General features: G+C 40.8%; 1 protein-coding gene across 1 annotated transcript in view; it reads right to left on the minus strand.

Moving 5' to 3' along the window:
• Positions 1-2,640: 2,640 nt before the first annotated feature.
• Positions 2,641-22,542, minus strand: part of EDIL3 (EGF like repeats and discoidin domains 3) — a 374,122-nt gene continuing 354,220 nt past the window's right edge. The window contains exon 10 of the mRNA XM_064140587.1: positions 2,641-9,040. Within this exon, the coding sequence (XP_063996657.1) occupies positions 8,891-9,040 (150 nt within the window). The 3' untranslated portion in view covers positions 2,641-8,890. The remainder of the gene's footprint in view (positions 9,041-22,542) is intronic.

The following is a 22,542-nucleotide window of genomic DNA, read 5'->3' on the forward strand; positions in this document are numbered from 1 at the left end:
TCCTGTGTCCAGTTCTGGACTCCCCAATTCAAGAGAGATGTTGAGGTGCTGCAGCATGTCCAGAGAAGGGCAACAAAGCTGGTGAGGGGCCTGGAGCACAAATCCTATGAGGAGAGGTTGAGGGAGTTGGGCCTGTTTAGCCTGGAGAAGAGGAGGCTCAGGGGTGATCTTATTACTGTCTACAACTACCTGAAGGGGCATTGTAGTCAGGTGGGGGGTGGCCTCTTCCCCCAGGTAACCAGCAATAAAACAAGGGGACACAGTCTCAAGTTGTGCCGGGGTAGGTATAGGCTGGATATTAGGAGGGAGTTCTTCACAGAGAGAGTGATTTCCCATTGGAATGGGCTGCCCAGGGAGGTGGTGGAGGCACCGTCCCTGGCGGTCCTCAAGAAAAGACTGGATGAGGCACTTAGTGCCATGGTCTAGTTGACTGGATAGGGCTGGGTGCTAGGTTGGACTGGATGATCTTGGAGGTCTCTTCCAACCTGGTTAATTCTATGATTCTATGATTCTATGGTGAAAGACATATTGCCAAAGCTTGTAATGACAGGACAAGGAGCAATAGTTTTAAACTGCAAGGGTAGATGTACACTGCACATAGGGAAGAATTTTTTTACATTGAGGATGAAGAGGAACAGGTCACCCAGAGAAATTGTGGATGCTCCATCCTCAGCAATGTTCAAGGCCAGGCTGGACTGAGTTCTAAGTAGTCTGGTGAAATATGTCCCTGCTTATGTCAGCTGGTTTAAGCTAGAGATGATTAAAAAAAATATCTTCCAAGCCAAAACATTCTGTGATTCTATAATTTTGTGTCCACATATAACAGAAATTTATATCACTCACATATCCTGGGAACAAAAAGACCTCTAACATGTAGGGCTCCTATACAACAAGTCCTAATTTCTGCAGTCTGTTCTATGAGAAATGGAAGAAAATCGTGAGGGAAAGGGCAGTATACATCACTGAACTTACTGACCAAAAGATTTGATAGAAATGGAATTAAGTCCTACCGTGATAGGCCTGATACATGGGACACAGTCTCAAGTTGTGCCGGGGTAGGTATAGGCTGGATGTTAGGAAGAAGTTCTTCCCAGAGAGAATGATTTGCCATTGGAATGGGCTGCCCAGGGAGGTGGTGGAGGCACCGTCCCTGGAGGTCCTCAAGAAAAGACTGGATGAGGCACTTAGTGCCATGGTCTAGTTGACTGGATAGGACTGGGTGATAGGTTGGACTGGATGATCTTGGAGGTCTCTTCCAACCTGGTTGATTCTATGATTCTATGAAAATAGGCTTAATACATATCCTGGCTTACATAAGCATGTTTTTCTGCTCCACGAGAGGCAAGCATGGGAAAAAGACACAAAAGAACCTGGAGCTACTGAATCTGGCCTGCCCAGGGTCCTGTGGTAAACAAGATACACACACTTAGCTTGTGCCTGCCTAGTGCAAGGCCTGTGCTTTCCCTGAATTTGGGTAAAAGCGAGCCTGTGGCTTTGCCTAATATGGTAAGGTTTGGCCAACTGTGATTCTGATTGGCTATTCTGGGTCCAAGGGCAATTAATCTCGGCCCACATTGATGAAAGGAGATATGCAGGTAAGCAACATGTTCCCCTGTGCTCAGCTGTGCTCTCTCTGCTGTGCTCAGCTGTGGTGTGGTATTGCCTACTGCAATTGTCTACTGTATTATTGTTTGCTGGTAAAATCCACTGTCATGAGTTGCCAGGAGCAGACCCTGGATGCCTACCTGTGATCAGCCTGTGTGGCCAGCTTGACATCATGCTGAGACTGTACATTGCATGACATCCTGCCTCTACATCTGAAAGTCCTGCTTAGAAGTCCTGGACGTACACAGATCGTTCAGAGAAGCCAGGAGACAAGGTCAGAGATTGCCTGCCTCTTTTCCCCAGAAGCCTGGGAAGAATCACATGTCAGTGGCTGACGAGGCAAGAGTCCCCTGAAAGCATTTGGGCACTGTTTGGATCTGTGGCTAGCCCCCGCAAGTCTGATAGTAATAATTTGAGTGTAAATGCTTCAAAGCCTCTTTGTATTTCACCATTGCCTTCTGCCATAAGCAGAAAGAGCTCCACGAGTCCATCTAGTGGGCAAGTGGTACACTGACCGCAAGCGGCATTTGACCACAGGAATCTTCTCTTCCAATTCAATTAATGTTTATATATTTTGCTGGTTATTACTAGATCTAGATATTAGCCATAGAATGTTTCTATGACCATGTAAGAACCAAAATATTATCAAAATTAGTGGTCAGGGGTGGTGAGAGTTCTGAATAGCAAAATTAATAAACAATATTAATTTTGGAAAATATCATCTTACATTAATTAATTTCCCCTTTGTAACAAGTTCTGGGCTCAGTAATGAGTCTCCTGATGCTCTGTAGATTTATTTGGACAGTTGTATAAATATTGGAGAGCTGCAGGAATTGCAACACTGAAATGTAGTCACCTTCTTTCTGTTTTACTCATTCTCACAGCATAGGACATACACTACACCAGCATGTCCATATGCTGTAGTGCATAGTGTACTGATCCACACTACTCACTTCCATTAGAACATGTTGTATCACTTTTTAACAGGCCTTTGAATCTGCTTCAATGGGTCACATTCATATTTTATGCCAGAGCTTGTTTATTTAATTGTATTTATTGTCATCAAGGCAATACATTTCTTTACAGCTCCTACTGACCTCTTGCAGCATCACAGAAAACCAATATATTTCAAAATGTTCATTTAGCCAGCTTTTGATTTTCCAGTCTGATGCAAATGTTTTGTGACCTTTCCTATCATCTTTTGAGAGCTGATATCCTTCATCTAGTCTTGTGGCCATCAGAAGTGTGCCTACTGACCTATCATCTGTTCTGCAACTTCAACCACAATGCATCAGCTCATAAAACAGTGAGAATGCAGCATCAGAAATATTACAGTGATGAATAGGCTGTGCTCTGACCATTCCCCCTGTCTGCTGTGCCACATCTGCATTTCAGTAGTCATGTGTGCTTCCCATACATTTCCCTACATGTGGAGCCCACTTCTCAGTTGACATATAGCACATCAAAACACAACAGGCATTGTTACTAGCGTATACTGACAAAGCATATTTTGCTTCACTCCTAGCAAGCTAAATGGTGAAAACAAGGCATTTATCCATGTTCTCAAGTTCAGAGGCAGTTAGATGTGTACACTTACCTGTCCCTAAAGGCTAAGACATATACATTTCATTGAACAATAATCTGTGACATAAGCTGTTACAAACTATGCAACGACGTCCTATACAAGTCTGCGTATCATGTTTTATATGCTTAATGTAAAGCAGTCTTTTGCATCCTAAAGTGTATCTCTCTCTCAAGAAAATTATGTAAAATAGACACACACACTTATATATATATATATATATAAAGTTTGTATCAGTAACATTATCTTCTATTTTGTCCTAGTTTATAAGCCTGAGTGATCACAGGTCTTTTAGTGATCACCAAGTGAACAAGTTAACCTCCTATTGTTTGAATCCAAGGTACAAAGTTAAGTGTCATTGTATTTACCACACAAGTAACAGAGACTGCATATTTCATACTGTTGTAGGGTGTTAATATTCATGTTAATCCCTTTGCTCATTAGCAACATGTATGGGAGGGTGGACATTGATAAATAGTTGCTATTCAAAAGAGAATTACTCATTATTTTCTCTCGTTGTCTTCATTAGAGATTGTGGGTATCCACATTATGAAGAATGAGAGGAAAAATCACTTTCATTTCTCCAGGAACAGGCCCCATGTTTCATGAAGGAGTTGCAATTTATAATTAAGTCAGAAAGTTTCAAGATGTCTATTTTCAGAAGTCTGTAACTGAAGTGCTAATACATAATTCAATGAAAACAATCTGTGTGTGTGTGTGTGTGTGTATGCCTGCATGCATCTTTATATTCTCATTTCTGTGACTAGTAGAGATACGCAATCAGAAAAAATCGCAACATCAGTTCTGTGACTTGCCCATTGACAGATGGTACGTTGTTAGTGTTCAGACTGCACATTTGGCAGACAAGGTACACCAGTGTCTGCTTGTCGATGGTTTTTAATCTCCAAAAGATTTTTTTTATTGAGAGAATAGAAACTGCAACAGATATGAAAGAAAATAATAAAAGTAGGGATCTTATGGGGAAGACAGGGAGGGACTGTTTATCAAGTAAGGAGTGCAGTGATAGGATGAGATGTTAACTGTTTCAAACTGAAATGGGAGATTTAGACTAGATATTAGGAAGAAAATTTTTACTGGGGAGGAGTTGAGACACTGGAACAGGTTGCCCAGAGAGGTTGTGTATGGCACATCCCTGAAATTATTCAAGGCCAGGATGGATGAGGTTCTGAGCAACCTCAGCTAGTGGCCCTGGCCATGACACTGGGGTTGTATCTAGGTGACTTTATGGTCCCTTCCAATCCAAACCATTCTATGATTCCTTGATCAGTAAGAGTAAACCACTAAAGCTTCATATCTCTTAAGTATACAAAATATGTTGTAAAAGTCTTATTGTTTAAAATCGGAATCAAATGGCATTTACATGTGCTACTTCAACCCCTAAGGTTCTTCAGATACCAACATGATACAGTTAACTGAGAAATCTTGGGGAGGAGGAGGCTGTACACAGCAAATAAAATGAAGAGAGGTGAGGATTGTGGCACCTCTGCTGGAAGCCTCATAACGGGTCTGCTTGGCAGTTGCTCTTTATCTTCCCCAAAATTAATTTGCCTGCGCAGGAGTGCAGAGGAGAAGGATAAGGATTGCTAAACATCCCAAGAAATTTGACTTAAAGGAAATAAAATTGTCAGTTTACATTTCTGGTGCTCACTCCTAGATCAGCATGATAGGAAAATATTTTTAGACTCACTAGAACCTTTGCCTTTTTTTTTTTTTTTTAATCTGAAAGAACAAAGGAAACACAATGAAGGGAGTGCAGCACCACTGCTGATTTTGACAGAAACAAACTTACCACAAAGACCCCAAGAATGAATCCAGGAAAATGCCACATCATATCTCTGCTCCACATTTGCTGCTAGTGTGCCTGAGATAAGTTGTATGTCCTTCAAGGTGTTGCAATGTAAGTGCTTCAAAAATGAGCTCATTTTTCAAAAGTTTTATTGTTAAGTTTGAATACTAGACAAGGTCATACTGGTTTTACATTGTTCTACATGATTTAAGTATATACAAAACCATTTGAATAATTAACACAGCTTGAAAGGTTGCAAAGGTCATTGTGTCCAAGATACTTCTGTACTTACTGACACATCTGCAGCCAGCACTAAATATTATAGTTCATATTTGTTGTATAGCAAAGATACACTCATTTAGTATCCTTAGTCTTCAAAAGTGACACTAATTTGTATGCAGCCATTCCAAAAGAGAAAGTCAACCTCAAAACCAGAGCCAGTTAACTTGATAAGCCCTTTAACAGAATACAAATAAAACAGAGCCTTGTGCCAGTGTTTTATTTCCCAGGCTATAAACACAGCACATTAAAGAGCTACAGAAAGGTGAAATCTGCCTAAAAATACGTGGTTTGGGGTGATATTTAATTAGGATAACATTTTCAGTCTTGTTCAATTACATTGTTACAATTAATACAGAACCCAAGGATCATTTCAGAGTGTTTCTCTATCCCCTCTTAAAGGGACTTATGCTACTCTCCAATTATTTCTGGTTTTGGGATGCCAGTTGCTTTGTCTAGGAGAGAACAGCCATGCTACTTTATGTACTTTATAAGTTGGCTTGAACCTTCAAGGGTGTTGGTTAAGACAAGAAAACAAAACTAAAGGCAAAAAAAAAATAATTCTGGACTATAAACTGATTATCTTTTTTGTTGTGGTGGTTTTGGTTTTAATGTGAAGTATTCCTTAGAAATCAAGAGCTATTTCAGACTTATACAGCTGACACTGGGAGTAGAAATTGGTACTATGGCTGCACAACATCACTTAGAGAAAGCTTCTCAGTAGCTAAGGAATAATCAAATTAGCAAAGCCCCAGTACGTTGGTATATGATTCTTCTAAGAATTATCAGAGAGTGCTGTTGACAACGTATGGAGCTTTCTTTGCAGGTTGTGAAGACTGCTGGCAGATGAAAGCAGACACAACAGACAAGGATAAAAATACTCTAAATTAATACAAAATGAAGTTACTCTCTTAACTATCATGATCACTATTTTTATATGCAGATGAATGAATAACAATTAAATTACTAAATCAAGAAAGACTACTTCAACACCGTAACTGAAGTTGTAAAAGGTGAATAAACACACAGAAAAATCACTTAAGAACGCATAACAAGTATTTCAAAGGATCATCAAAGCAGGTGGGTAAACTTGTGAGCCTAATTTCCTGAAATGGCCTTCCATTTTTTTGGGTACAGGTGACTAAAGGAGTAAGCTGCATGCTATTTCTCATCTCTGTAATCAAATTCAGGGTTAATTGATCTCCTACAATAGGAAAATGATTTTGGACCTCTTTAAATATTTTGCATGCCTTATAAACATTTTTCCTCCCAGAGCCTTAAGGGCAAAGCATGGGCAGTTGGTAATTTATGAATACACTTGTCCTCCACTGGTCAGAATTGTTTTGCTCTTCAGAAGTACTATCACGATTGACTTTCTCTTTAAAATCACTCACTATGCTTGAAGACCACTCTATATATACATCATTAAGGAATGCTGTTAACACAGTTACAGACAAGACAGTAACAGTCTAGTGGCTTTTGTTATGCAGCACAAAGTAAAAAATAAAGAACAAAGTTAGCAGTGTTGCACAAGACCTCAACATTTCTTACACATACTTTTACCTTTACAAGACTCTTTTTAAAGAAGTTTTTAAATGTCTAAGCCTTATAAAATAAATACTTGTATAAATACAGTTTAAGGATTAAGTCATTTTATAGAGGCAGGGTGTTCTGTTTGTTAAAATGTGACAGTTTAAGTGACACTATCAGAAAACCGCCACCAATATATCCCCAATTCTTGCATGTAAAATTCCTGGCTGCTATTCTAGAGTCTTTCACAGTTCAATGGATCATATATTTTGTCTGTGGTGGAGAATGTGTGATTGAATGCAGGTTTTTGAATCCAAACCATTTTGTTTCCAAAGTAAACCTTGCCCTTTGCAGACTGTGGGCTGACTAGCAGTTTGCCTGGGAAGCAGTGCCCAGGTTCATACTTTAGTGTTTTGGTGAGAATGTAAGAGACAAAAAATAAGTGCCATTTGTTAAAACATGCAGCTGTATTTTTATCTACCCATCTCTCTGTCTGTCTATCTCTCTCCACATCAGCATGTTATGAAATTAGAAGTGCAACAGCAATCGCAGTTGCTGTTGTTTCAGATAAATCAACCCCTTGCTCCTTGTCTCAGGAGTTTTTTAGACTTAGGTGTTACTATATCCTAGTCATAGACCACTTCATTTCAAGGAAACTCAAGAGTACAAAGGTTGGCATCGTTATCTCCATTGTTAGGGGAAACTGAGGCACAGGGGAGAATATCACCCCTGCTCTTCCAATTTTCATCTTAAAACCTAATTGTTAAAATGGGGTCCTAGCTGTTAAAATGGGGTCCACGCTGGCAATCAAACTAAATCAACACAGCATGTATGAACAACACAGCATGTAGATGAAGCAAGATAAAAAACAGATGCCTTGTGGCTTACTGGGAAATGTCTCAAAAGACATAGTTGGGAGTATTAAGAGTGCCAAGGACCCAGCTTTGGTGAACTCCTGCAACACTTCTTGTCTTCATGCCTAGGATGAAGGCTGAGAACACCACCATATGAAGAGCCTGTTGAGGAGATATCTAGCAATAAGGGAGTCATTCCTCCTCTGTGTCTTCTAGTGCCTGATTCTTTCACCCCCATATTCACAACATCACAGAAATTTAAGAGGTTTCTGAATGAATTGGGCAGGAAGCTCCATCTAGGGCTGTGTGCTCTTTTCTGGGCAAGTCACAAAACAGGCTTAGGACTTCCAATGCACTGTGTGCCTTTTACATACATGGGTACTTATGATGAGGCACCAGAAGTGTGGTACACAAGTGGTGTCTCATCTGGGCCTCTTTGAAATAGCGCATCTCCAACAGAAATAATAACTTTTGGCAAATTCTTAATTCCACAATACTCTGATAACAGATTTTGCTCTGTATGCAAACAAGTAGCCTCTTTCAAAGAAAATAACATTGGTGGTGACACTAAACAGAAAAGATGGAGGTCATGTCTCTAGCATGCAAAATAGAGGAGGAAAAGCACTAGTTGAGAAAACCCTTTAGGTGTGTGGACTTTGCTTTTCAAATTAAAGTGATGAAAGGTAGCTCGCAATATCACAGGTACCATGTTTTACAGTACCACAAAATATCTTCCAAAATATATGTCATAAATACTGACAGTGTTTGATAGGCACAATTACTATAATGCAGTCATCCCCAAGTAAACTTATTGCTAAAAGCTGCAGTATCACTTCTTGCAAGTAAGATGACAATATGATTTATGAAGAACTCGTCAGCCCAATGTTTCTAAAGCTGCAAATGAGCTTTGTCATGCTATTTCTCTTCCCTTGTAAAAAGGATGCTGCTGTTTTTTCCCTAACACGTTTCAGCTAGTGTGAACGACTCAGAGGAAAACTAGAAAGATAATTCCACAGCAGAAGGGACAACACTAACAGATTTCAAGGACAAAATCGGATTGGATCATTTAAAGGGCAGGCTTAGACTTCCTTGCAAAAGACAGTTAGCGGCCTACCATATGATGAGCTTTTGTTCATGAAAAACCCACTCAGTATCCTACAGGCTTTGCACAGTTTCTTCTACGAAGGGACTTTTAGCTACACCAGCAGCTGTGATGTCTGACAGAGACCCGCTTCAGTCTTCCACTGCGCAGCCCAGCAGCTCTGACCGCAGGGTGATCCTGCCGTACCACGACCACGGGAGGATGCGAATGTGCCGGGCGTAGATCGGAGGGTCAATAACGTTCTTGCGGTGAGTGTCATTGTCAAAATTTCCCTGGAAAACCTGCAGGTCAAGCAACAAGAAGAGTTAAAGTCCACCAGATTCAGAAACAGCTGCGGTAAGAGTTCTGCTGTCTGTGTGCACTTCTTCATGCTGAATTTTGATCATCTGGTGCACGCAACTCATGCTGCAAAGAGTACCTGCCCTTGTTAAGACCTCAATAATTCATTGCATGCCAGGAAGCTCAGAGATGGGGATATACATGGGATGCTCAGTCCTGCAGTCCTCTGCATATGCAGCCTTCATTTCATAGAATTGTAGAAGTTCCCAAACTTCAGTCTGTGTTTAAACTATGTGAGATTTCCTACCCACACCCCCCCCCCCCCCCCCCTGCCCTGGTAGCCACTATTGAGATTCAAAGGCCACAGCATCACTTTGTTTTGTTTTGTTTCTTTTCAAAATGATCAGATTATTATTTTGGGATATTTTCAGGTTTTTTTGTGGGAAATGTCCCTTCTCTTCAAATGTCAGACAATTCACTTTTTCTTTGTTGAAACTGAATCTGAAATGAAATGAATGAGTTTCATGTGCATTATGCAGAGAACAAATACATTTGTCCTGCAAAAGTGCTTATACATCTGAATTAGTACAGAATGACAAATTGCCTAGGGTTCTTATGAAAAATGTCAGAGACTGAATTCAGAAGAAGCTGGTCTTCTGTTTCAGCCCTTGAGCTGGTTCCTTTGTGACATGTTTACAGAGTACTGGATGAAAATATTAACTTTTTTTGGTCTCTATGCTACATCTTTAAGTTTTGAAAGCTTCTCGCAAGTGCTCTCAATTTGGCATGTCAGACAAAACATGTGTCCTCCACAAATGACGCTCTTTCACAAGTGATATATTTCTCCTCTGGAATCTCATTAACACACAGATAGGAGCATTAAAACATCTAGGACTTAAAATAGTATGAGGGGTTGAAATTACACCCCAAATAAATCACCAGACTAGCTCAGAAAGTTTAGAAGCAAAACAAAGCTATATTTAAAAGCAAGCTAAAATCTAGAAGCATAAATTGCAGTGAATACATACTAAATACATCTGCACATATTTACAATTATTTACAGTTCAGAAACAACACAATTATTCCCCATCCCCTGGGACAAACCCAAAAGGGGCTACCATGAGCCTCCTTCTTCCCCTCCAGCAGCCCACAAACAAAACACACCAGCAGGGCAGGAAAGAGGATAGGGGAGTAGTGTAAAGCAGAATCACATAGGGAAGAAGCAGGAAGGACAAGAATTGCAGCAAACCGTACACTAATCCAGCAAGTGAATGGAATGATCCGGACTTACCATTATTTTTCTTTTGTATGCTATCCCTTGCTTTATTTTACCTTTTACTCAAATATGCCCAGAAAGTGCCTATTTCTTCTTTACAATTTAGAACCAGACTAGAGTGTTGAGTTCCAAACCACCACAGGTAGGTAGATAAAATTGCAATCAGACTGACCGCAGAAACAAGTGTTTGAGTCTCTTAATCACAGAACCAAATTTTGATGGTCAAGTGCAGTGTTGATTATACAATCAGCTGGAACTTGGGCTAATAAGATTGTGCCTGAATTTGAGCTTCTTTGTGCCCAGGTGGTCAAGAGAGCCAATGGCATCCTGGCCTGCATCAGGAACACTGTGGCCAGTAGGACAAGGGAGGTTATTCTTCTCCTGTACTCAGCACTGGTCAGGCCACACCTTGAGTACTGTGTCCAGTTCTGGGCTCCTCAGTTCAAGAGAGATGTTGAGGTACTGGAACATATCCAGAGAAGGACAATGAAGCTGTTGAAGGGCCTGAAACACAAACCCTATGAGGAGAGGCTGAGGGAGCTGGGGTTGTTTAGCCTGGAGAAGAGGAGGCTCAAGGGTGACCTCATTGCTGTCTACAACTACCTGAAGGGAGGTTGTAGCCAGGTGGGAGTTGGTCTCTTCTCCCAGGCAACCAGCAATAGAACAAGGGGACACAGTCTCAAGTTGTGCCGGGGAAAGTATAGACTGGATGCTAGGAGGAAGTTCTTGCCAGAGAGAGTGATTGGCATTGGGCTGCCCAGGGGGGTGGTGGAGTCACTGTCCCTGGAGGTGTTCAAGAGGAGACTGGATGAGGCACTTAGTGCTATGGTCTAGTTGACTGGCTAGGGCTGGATGCTAGGTTGTACTGGATGATCTTGGAGGTCTCTTCCAACCTGGTTGATTCTATGAGTCTATGATTCTATGTGGTAGTATAGCACACAGTACAACATGACATCACCCAACACACAATATGCTGGTAGAAAAGCTTAGAAGTATTTTTTTTTTTGGGTGGGTGGGTGGGTGTGTTGTTTAATTTTGATTTCTTGCACATGCAAGCAGTATATCTGTTGATATTTTTTACCAAGGATAAGCAATGCAGAACTGCAGACAAATCTTGCTACAGAACCACTGGAAAATTGCTGTAGTCTCTGTTTTACTTTCCTTATGGAAGAGCATTTCACAGATAACATCTAAATGAAGGCTTAGAGCAAAAAACATCAGTTACCAGAAGAATCCAACCTCCACCCCAGTATTTGTGTCTGCATATAGCTACGCAAAATAAATAAAATTATGTGATGTGAGCCAAGCAACAAATAGAGCTGAAGAAAATTGTCATTTACTTAAAGCAGGAAAACAAGGATTAAATCTTTTTTCTAATTCAAACATGATTTCATTAGCACCTGAACTCAAACTCATCTCTTTCAGAGGTTAAATTATGCAAATCAAAAACTCTCCTTCCCTCAAAATTCATGACTCAATTCCAAGAAAATGCCTAAACATGATAGAACAGAAAAAATGATTTTAGGGAAATAAATTTATCAGAAAGTGAGAGAAGCTTTGTCAGCATCCACAAGTGTGACCTGCATGAAATGTAACATTCTAAGAGCATATTTACTGTTTGGTTTTTTTTTTCTGCTGTAGACCCAAGGGAAATTTCTTATGGGAAAAAATGTGTTGTCACTCTTCATTTTATTTCAGTCTGAATACACTAATGGATGGAGTCAAAAGACTTGGAAATAACAGAGGGGATAAAGGAGAAAAAACATACATGCAAATTATCAGTACAAAAAAGCTATTTCTTTAGACAAAAAGTTTTTAATGGTTTGGTTTTTTTGTGATTTTTTTTTTTTGGGGTGGGGGGGTTGTTTGTTTGTTAGGTTTTTTAAATTAATTTTTGATTGCTTTATGCTCAAACTTGCTCATAATTAAAGAACCACCGAAGCAGTTAAAAGCCCTTGAAGAGCTGCTAACCCCTTACCGTAAGTGAACAATCCCTACATGTTTCCAATAAGTTTGTTTCCTTACAAAAGACCACTGAAGTCTGTAATTATTTATTAGCATTCAACAAGCTGATGGTAGAGTTATAATACCTTGCTCTATGCAAAAAAATACCCTCAATGACAACAAAACTCAAGTTGATTAGCACTGAAGGAGCAAAGAGCAGGGATCTAAGTTTTTAACTTGTCAATGCATAACGCCAGCACATATCTTCTCTTTGAGTTCTGGGTGCAGAACTCAAAATCTTCATTTGGAGCACAGACTTATTCCTGCCTTTTTTTCAACCTGCAAATACACTATGGGAAGCACCAAGGTCTCCATAACCGTGGATGGATGTCCTTGTGCAAATTATTAAATGGACTGGCTCTTCAGCTTGGAAGGAGATACGATATGGATGTCTGTAAAATTATAAGTGGCATGGAGAAAATCAATGATGGGCAATATTGCACTGTCCTCTTACCAGTGTCACCAGGGAACAAGGAATGATGGCTGATTTGTCCTGAGCCAGCTAAAGGTCATGGTTTCCCATACAACACATAATTAAACTGTGACACAGTTTCCATAGCCTTTAACTACTGTAAAAAATCAGATAAATTGTTAGGGGTGAAATCAGCAGGGGCTATAAAAGACACAGATATAAAAAAGCTGGAGGCTGGGAAAGTACACTAGGGAAGAATAAAAGCCCTGCATCTCATTTCTTCTCTAGTCATCATTTGCAAGATGTACCCTCCCTTAGACAAAGCTTCAGTCTCCCCCATCCCATCATCTCCCATGTTACAAGGTGCCTCTGTCAGCAGAAGTGAAGTGAAGCTTCAGCTTTTGAAAATCCTGTTGTAGAATGTTAAACATTTTACGGTGGATGTTTCTATTTATGTCAGTTTGCATACTTAAAGGGTGTGACTTGCTAAAACATTTACTCAGCAGCTTCATCAAGTTTACTCATACACACCCCACACACATATGTGTAGCTCATCTGTAGCTTAGTCTCTTACAGATGCTGTTAAAAAAAAGTTGAAAATGCATGTTATTGCATTTTTAAGTATCATAATTTATTTCTTTATGATCAGTTCATACAAAAGAGAATCAAAGCCTGGAAAATACGTACTGACAACCCCTGACAAAAAAGACTTATGAAATATAAAAAACTCTTGTTGGTTCTTGAGCTCTGTGGTAAAGGATTGGACTTGATGATCTGTGAGGTCTCTTTCAACCCTGATAATACTGTGATACTGTGATAATTGTCTGACAAGCAATTTGTGTGTCTTGCCTTTAAACTTTCGCTGGAATTTTTCAACAGAACTGTTTTTTGCTCTTGGTGGAGTGAACCTTTCACCATGAAGTTGCAAGTAGGCAACACTAGGTAAAAAGGGGAGAAACATGCCTTGATTTCCCATCAGTAGAGCTATTGTTTACAGGCTTACCTTAATCTTGAAAAGACAGAAAAGGGATCTGATCAATGTCTATAAATACTGGGGGCTGGATGTCAAATGGATGAGGCCAATCTCTTTTTGGTGGTCTGCAGCAATAAGACAAGGATGTACAGGTGCAAATTTGAACATAGACAGTTTCACCCCAACAGAGGAGAAGCTTCTTACAGTCAGGGTAACAGAGCATTGAAACAGGCTGTCCAGGGAGGTTGTGGAGTCTCCTTCCCTCGAGACTCCATACATTGTTAGGAGGAAATTCTTGCCAGAGAGAGTGGTTTGCCATTGGAATGGGCTGCCCAGGGAGGTAGTGGAGTCACCGTCCCTGGAGGTGTTCAAGAAAAGACTGGATGAGGCACCTGGTGCCATGGTCTGGTTGACTGGATAGGGCTGGATGATAGATTGGACTGGATGATCTTGGAGGTCTCTTCCACCCTGGTTGATTCTATGATTCTATGAAATATGTGATGGCTGGCCAGGAGTGGGGGGACAGGCTCTGCTCATTGCTCCCTGGGATAGGACAAGGAGTAATGGGTGTAAATTGCAGCAAAAGAGGCTCTGCCTCAACACAAGGGGGAACTTCTTGACTGGAAGTGTCCCAGAGCACTGGCACAGGCTGCCCAGAGAGGTTGTGGAGTCTCCTTCTCTGGAGCCTTTCAAGGCCTGTCTGGATGTGTTCCTCTGTGATCTGTGTTAGATAGTATTGTCCTGCTCTGGCAGGGGGGTTGGACACGATGATCTCCTTGGGTCCCTTCCAACCCCTAACATCCTGTGAGCCTGTGAGCCTGTGATTGCTGTGTAGAGTACCCTAAGTGACCCTGCTTTTGGCAGTGGGGCTGGATTTGATGATGTTTGGAGGTGCCTTCCAATCTCTAACCTTCTGTGTGTGCTAGTTTGAAGCAAGCTACAATGTTTTGATGAAAAGAACTAGATAATGGGCTGTGAAAAGGAAAACAATTGTGATGTCAACTTCTCTCATAGTCCCGCTGAGAAGTCTGGGAACAAGAAAGTAAACATTAGATAACATTCTCCATTTTGTTCTCACTCTGTCTTCAGATCGAGCCACATCTCCTTAACCTCACTGCCACTAACCTTCCTTTTTAACCTCTTGGCTGCACCTTTATTCCTTTCTCAGGATTTGGGGTAAGGTTGAGAGGAAAGGGGGAGGTGTTGGGGTGGTTTGAGAGCCCCTCCTGGGGACTCAGGTTTCTGGGAGGGGAGTTGTGCTTCTGTGTTACTTTTTCCTTGTATATTTCTATATATAACTTTATATATTGTAAATAGCTGCTTGTATATTGTGCTGCTTGCAAATAAATAGCTTCATTTATATTCCTGGAGGCCTTCTGAGTTAGCTGGGGCAATTCCAAAAGTGTGTGTGGGGCGGGTAAGAGCCCAAACCATCACACTGTGATTCTGCATCCGTTGGAAAAAGCTTCAAATAGAAAACACTGTGGAGGAGTCTTTTTTCATACACAGGAAATACAAGCATGTATCTCGGGGCGTATGTATTTTTGGACTGATTAAGAGGATTTCTCTTCAGTGGTTATGCATAAAACCTCTGGGTGTAAGTTTCTTTCTCCTGGTATTAGCCAACTTCCTTTCATCTTCACCAAGTACGTTTTCCAGGAATGTCTGAAAAGGCAGCAGTGGATTGGCACGTGATGGACAGCTATGTGAGAGGATGCAGCGACAGGAGAAAGACTGTTTTTTCCTCTCCTTGATAGTGAATACAATTGTGTATTGCACAACCTTTGTTATTTCTTCAAATTCAGAACAGATAGCAGGCAGATAAAACTTTTGAACTTGTGAAACATACTATAATGTTCTAGTTGTTTGGTTTTTTTTTTCCACTTCATCTGTCTACTGATGCTACTAAAATGGGAATTTATTCCACTCTATATAGTTTATAAGTGTTTTGTGATAGAAGATTTGAAGCCAAGGAATAAAAGAAAAATTCTGAAGACTGACCTCCTTCCAGAGATGCTTATGAAAACTCAAAGTGGAGACTGTTAATTTGAATACTTTGTCTTCCTTTACCTCTTGGTGTGGTACAAGAGAGAAATGTGTGTACTGGATGCACAAACTAGGATGCATAGAGTTAAATTTTAACCTGATACAAATTGTGTTAACTCAGGTGAAAGTAATGGAAGTCATGCAAGACATAGACTAGTGTAGGAAAAAAAAAAAAGTTAAAATTAGTGCTAGATAAGAAATATTATTTTAAATAATAATACTAAATACTAATAATAATTTACATAAGGTTTAAAAAAATGTTCTTTAACTGTGCCAAGTATGTAGGTGACATGTAGGAACTGTATTTAACAATGTAAGCCAGTGAGTATAATAATTATAACACCATGCAGAAAAAAACATTAGCAAATGCAGCGCAAAGATTTTTTTACCCTGACATAATCTAACTTTGTATTTACAACAGGTTCCTGTCTTCTGTTACTATGGCAAGCAACTAGACATGCAAAGTATAATATGCATCATTTCAAGTGAAAAATCCAATGGCCTTTTGTGTACGGGACATTGTCCACCTGCAGTTAATTGCACTGCTGATGGCAAATAGTGACTGACGGTGCTGTAAACTCCTTCAGGCTACTTTCAAATGTTCTTGCCTTATTTTAAATCACAGACTCTAAAATGCCATTTGACACAGCAGCTGGCCTTGAGTTATCTACAGCAGACTGTGCAATTTACAAATCACATATGGAATCTGATTTAAAAAAAAAAAAGAAGTCAAATTTGGTTTGAATGTCCTTAGCTTTGGAGGCATAGTGAGCTACTGACCTCTAGTTGAGAGAAACAAGATAGCTATTAGCTCTGGTCCTTTTTCTAGAATATTTTTCTATAACCTTCTTGCCAGCTTGCAATATAATTTATTTTGCTTCTTGGAGACACCAGGAAAAGCTTTCATATTTTCCAGGCAACTCATTCAAACTACTTAAAATGAATGAGAAAGGCTTCATTTTTTTAGACACAAGATTTTTTTTTTCCCCCCAGTGACTTTTCATCTGCATTCATAGAAGTTTAGCACAGACATGACCTCAAATGACTGGCTGTTAAAACAGCAGAAGCCAAATAGGAGCGGCAGGAGCTGTTCTTGGAGCAGCTCTTCCATTTGAAATAGTGTTGAACGCCATACTTCCATCTGTTTAAAACAACTAATTTGTTGCAGATTGATCAATTATACAGGCTGCACATAGTGCACTTCTGCCTGCAAGATGCTATTATTTTTTTCCTTTGTGAAATAACTTTACAAAGGATGAGGACACAGAGGTGTATAGGACACAGAGGTGTATAGGTTCAAGAATTCACTGAGTTCTCCTTGTACATTAGGACTCATCCTGTAAACTGCTGAACTGAGATGTTCAACACCAGACAGGATTAAGTTACTTAAATGTGTGGTAAAGCTGCAATATTAATCCACAAATTGCTGTTACCAGCCTACCAACATCTTCATAATTCCTGTGTCTGAAACAGTCTTTTTATCCTTGCTTTTTGAGAATGTAAAATGACATCTTTTCATTAGGGCTTTAAAAAGTAGGTTTCAATGATTTTGCCAGCATCACAGGGTGAGTATAAGATGAGTCAGTTGTCTGCAGAGGATATAAGAAATCTATATACTCCATCCTTTATAGAAGAAATCAAGATGTTCAGTTAATAGGTGGAATGAATGATGCTGCAGTTGATAGCTGTCAGTATCTATCTTTTACCTCCCTTCTGTGTCTCCAAAGGACAGCAGAAACATCTAAGAGGAGTTTTGCTTTGCTGTGAAAACATGGTTGCTTTTACAGTGTTCTTGGAATTTGGGCAAAATTTTGCATCTTGAGCTAAGGAAATTGTGTGGATCCTGATCAAAGATGTTGCTATTATTCAGGATCAATGACATTGTTTCTCCTCTGCTCCCCACGGATGAGGCACAGAATGTTTTATCTTCAGTTCTTTTTTTTTTTCTTTAACTTTTTATTTTTAATCATAGAATCATCTTTGGTGGAAAAGACCTTCAAGATTAGGGTCCAGCCATTGAGCTAACACCACCAGGGCCATTAAACCATGTCCCAAAGGGCACTCTCTACATGTTTTTTGAATGCCTCCCAGGACTGTGACTCCATCACCTCCTTGGGCAGCCTGTTCCAAAGCCTGACCACTCTTTCAGTAAAGAATTTCTTCATCATTTTCAATCTAAACCTCCTCTGGCACAGCTTGAGGCTGTTTCCTCTTGTTCTATCACTTGTTATTAGGGAGATCAGCCCCCAATTCACTGCCTTTGAGAGGCAGAGAGCAAGAAGGTGTCCTCTGAGTCTCCTTTTCTTCTATGAAGCAATCACAGTTTCCCCAGCTGATCCTCATAAAACTTACTCTCCAGACTGTTCACCAACTCCACTGTTGCATTTTTGTGTGGCCAGTATTTCTGGTGCTATACATCTGCAGTGTGAAAATCCCATTTGCATTGAGACATACCTAGCTGGAGTGATGATGAAAGATTTGGAGTTAGACTGGAGGTTTTACTGAGTGATGCTCTGCGTCTCTGTCTGAATTCAGTTTAAGTATCCTCACTAATTAAATTGAAGATGGAAATAGATTTGCTTATTAAAAGTGCAGATGTGGTCAAGTTCTTCCCCTTTTGAAAGGTTGGATCAAAATTCAAAGAGGTCTTTGCAAATTAGAGAAATGCCCAGAAGATCAATGATGCAATTTAACAACGATTAGGAAGTCATAACTAATGTCACGGGTCTGATATGGAGGCTGATGGAGCAGACAGTAATTCTGTGATAAAGACTGCAACACAAGTAGTCTGGGAAAACACACTTCAGAATGAGCTGGTCCAACCAGGGAGCAACAGATGATCTCAGACTGAGAAATCATCTTTGAGGAAAGATTGAAAGAATAATAGATTAACATACTTCAACCAAAAAAAGCTACCTGAAAAGATGAAGATAAAATCGTGGGGGTTGTGTCCTATCAAGCCAGAGTGATTGTATTGCAGGGAGAGTGACAAGTGACACCCTGCAGCAGACTGCTTACATTTCATTACTGATTGCTTCTATGAATGTATTAAATAATAATCTGATGAAGAATGGTGCAGATTTGAGCACAGCATGAGGTAAATGAACTAATCTTTGAACTGTTTGCACCTACTTCTAGGGTGGGAGGAAATGACTTCAAAGCTGTTGAATCCTGTGTTCTGCTGAGAAAACACCACAGGAAATGGAATCATAGAATCATCCAGGTTGGAGGAGATCTCCAAGATCATCTAGTCCAACCAATTACCTAGCCCTGTCCAATAAATTAACCATGGCACTAAGTGCCTTGTTCAGTGTTTTCTTGAACACCTCCAAGGATGGCAACTCCACCACCTCCCTGGGTAGCCCATTCCAATGCCAATCACTCTCTCTAGCAAGAACTTCCTCCTAACATCCAGCCTGTATCTCCCCCGAAACAGCCTGAGACTGTGTCCCCTTGTTCTGTTGCTGGTTGCCTGGGAGAAGAGACCAACCCACACCTGGCTACAGCCTCTCTTCAGGTAGTTATAGACAGCAATGAGGTCACCCTTGAGCCTCCTCTTCTCCAGGCTAAACAACCTCAGCTTCCTCAGCGTCTCCTCAGAGGACTTGTGTTCCAGGCCTTTCACCAGCTTCATTGTCCTTCTCTGGATATGTTCCAGTGTCTCAACATCCCTCTTGAACTGAGGAGCCCAGAACTGGACACAGAGTTCAAGGTGTGGTCTGACCAGTGTTGAGTACAGAGGAAGAATAACCTCCCTTGTCCCACTGGCCACACTGTTCCTGATGCAGCCCAGGATAGATTCCTCATAAGTCAAGGGATATTTGTCTAACTGCTGTCTTGAAATCCTTTTGCAGTCCTATCTCCTATAAAGTTTTGCCAAGTTCGCCGACTGACAGCTAGTATTTCTAGAATGCCAGACTCTGCCATCAGGCTTTTGACTCTTCTAGGCTTTTGTCATATGGAAAACTTTTGAAAAGTAAAGATATTTTGGTTGAGTGTCTAGACTCATATAAGTGATCTTGTTTGCTTACTTCATGCAAAATTAAATTCAGAAGTTGAAACTTCTAATTTCCAGATAAGTATATTTGATCACATTCTGTTTTAATTGTTCTTGATTTGTTAAAGAGCCATAATAAGGTGCACCTATTTTATTCTTAGGGATGTGATGTTAATTTATATGGCACGTGTGAGATGTTTTAATAAGACAATGATGGAGAGTTTTCCATTGTTCCTAACAGAATGTGCATATAGCAATTAACAATCCAGCTGATGATGTAAGCAAAAAGAATTTAACTGCCTTGGCAAACATTGTAAACAAGTGTGGCCTAGAACAATTCTGTAAAGTGAGTGCATTTTCTTTCAGATTTGCTTGTGACTGCTATTGTGGCTCCCAATGGAAACTGTAATGCATGCTTCATTTTTCAGTAAAATGGAATGAGGGAATTTATTAATTGAAGCTTGACATGGAGAAGACATTTCTTTCACGGTGGATCTTCTGCTTTTTAAACACCAGAGACTTAAAAGAGAATGTGTGCAAATTACAGAAGTGACTATCTGTTATTTATATTAATTTATGATACACTTACAAAAGATGAGTCGTCTGTTTCCACTTTTCATCTGACAACCAATCATATATCCATAATCATTGGTGTCAAGACCTTCTCATCTAGATGGCCAAAATAACTGATTTTGTTTTCTCTATTTAAGATCCTTTGGAATTTGATAGGGGAAAATCTCATTGCAGGATATAACTATTTTGGCATTTAAGAGTAGAACTCCAATTTTGAATAATAATTTTACAAAGTTAATGTGTCTATGCAGGCATACATCCACGGTTTCAATCCAGTAATTTAGGGCAAACTCCACTAATAAATTCATGCACATTCGATCAATCATTTAGAAGCTCTGAGATTTAAGAGATATGGGTCTAATCCCTCATCAACAGATCTACCTAAACTCATGCAACATGCACCAAGAGGAGGCTTAGGGGTGACCTCATTGCTGTCTGCAACTACATGTTGTAACCAGCTGGAGGTTGGCCTCTTCTCCCAGGCAACCAGCAGTAGAACAAGGGGACACAGTCTCAAGTGGTGCTGGGGGAAGTATAGGCAGGATGTTATGAGGAAGTTCTTCCCAGAGAGAGTGATTTGCCATTGGAATGGGCTGCCCAGGGAGGTGGTGGAGTTGCCATCCCTAGGGGTGTTCAAGAGAAGCCTGGATGAGGCACTTAGTGCCATGGTCTAATTGACTGGATAGGGCTGGGTGCTAGGTTGAACTGGATGATCTTGGAGGTCTCTTCCAACCTGGTTGATTTTATGATTCTATTCTATTCTATTCTATTCTATTCTATTCTATTCTATTCTATTCTATTCTATTCTATTCTATTCTATTCTATTCTATTCTGTTCTATTCTATTCTATTCTATTCTATTCTATTCTATTCTATGCATTGATTAAAACAAAGACCCAGTTGGCCTACATGAAGGGTATTCATTTTTTAATGAAGAATTTTTGTTTATTCAAAGAAAAATATGTACACGGCTGTGCTAGTTTGAAGCTAGCTAGAATGTTTTGGTAAGACGGACTAGATTACAGGCTGGGAAAGGAAAACAATGGTGATGTCTACTTCCCTCATAGGCCTGCTGAGAGTTGATTGGTTAGGGCTGGCTGATAGGTTGGACTAGATGATCTTGGAGGTCTCTTCCAACCTGGTTGATTCTATGATTCTATGATTCTATGATTCTAAGAACAAGAATCAAAACATAGATAACTCACTTCTCCTGCTAGGGAGCTCTGAGCTGCATCCTCTTTCTAACCTCACCCTCCATTTCTCTGACTAATCCACTTTGCTTCCTAACACCCTGGTCAAACCTCCATTCTTCCTTGGGACAGAGATAAGGTTGAGAAGGGTGTGGTGAAGGGGTTAAGCCCCAAAACTGAGGCCTCCCTATGCCTCTACATGCCTGGACATGTTTTTCTGCCAGGACCCATGGCAGTCAACAGGTTATGTAACACACACCCCCCCAGTCCGTGTACCCCTGGGGTCTGCCCAGGTAATCCCCTACTGGGAGGGTCCAGGCAAACAGCTACTGCCTATTAAGGTAAGGTTTGGGCTTACTGCCAACCTGAGAGAAGAGAGCAACCTCCCCCTGGCCACAACCACCCTTCAGGTAGTTGTAGACAGCAATAAAGTCACCCCTGAGCCTCCTCTTCTCCAGGCTAAACAATCCCAGCTCCCTCAGCCTCTCCTTGTAGGGCCTGTGCTCGAGGCCTCTCACCAGCCTCGTCGCCCTTCTCTGGACACGCTCAAGCATCTCAATGTCCCTCCTAAACTGGGGAGCCCAGAACTGAACACAGTACTCAAGGTGTGGTCTAACCAGTGCAGAGTACAGGGGCAGAATGACCTCCCTGCTCCTGCTGACCACACCATTCCTGATGCAGGCCAGGATGCCACTGGCTCTCTTGGCCACCTGGGCACACTACTGGCTCATGTTCAGGCGGGTATCAAACAGCACCCCCAGATCCCTTTCTGTTTGGCTGCTCTCCAGCCACTCCGACCCCAGCCTGTATCTCTGCATGGGGTTGTTGTAGCCAAAGTGCAGCGCCCTGCACTTGGAGCTATTGAACCCCATCCCATTGGACTCTGCCCATCTGTCCAGGCGGTCAAGGTCCCGCTGCAGAGCCCTTCTGCCCTCCAACCCAGTCACATCTGCCCCCAGCTTAGTGTCATCTGCAAACTTTCTGATGACTGACTCCATGGCCTCATCCAGATCATCTATGAAGATGTTAAAGAG

The sequence above is a fragment of the Pogoniulus pusillus genome, chromosome Z (assembly GCF_015220805.1).
Source record: "Pogoniulus pusillus isolate bPogPus1 chromosome Z, bPogPus1.pri, whole genome shotgun sequence".
Lineage (NCBI taxonomy): Eukaryota > Metazoa > Chordata > Aves > Piciformes > Lybiidae > Pogoniulus > Pogoniulus pusillus.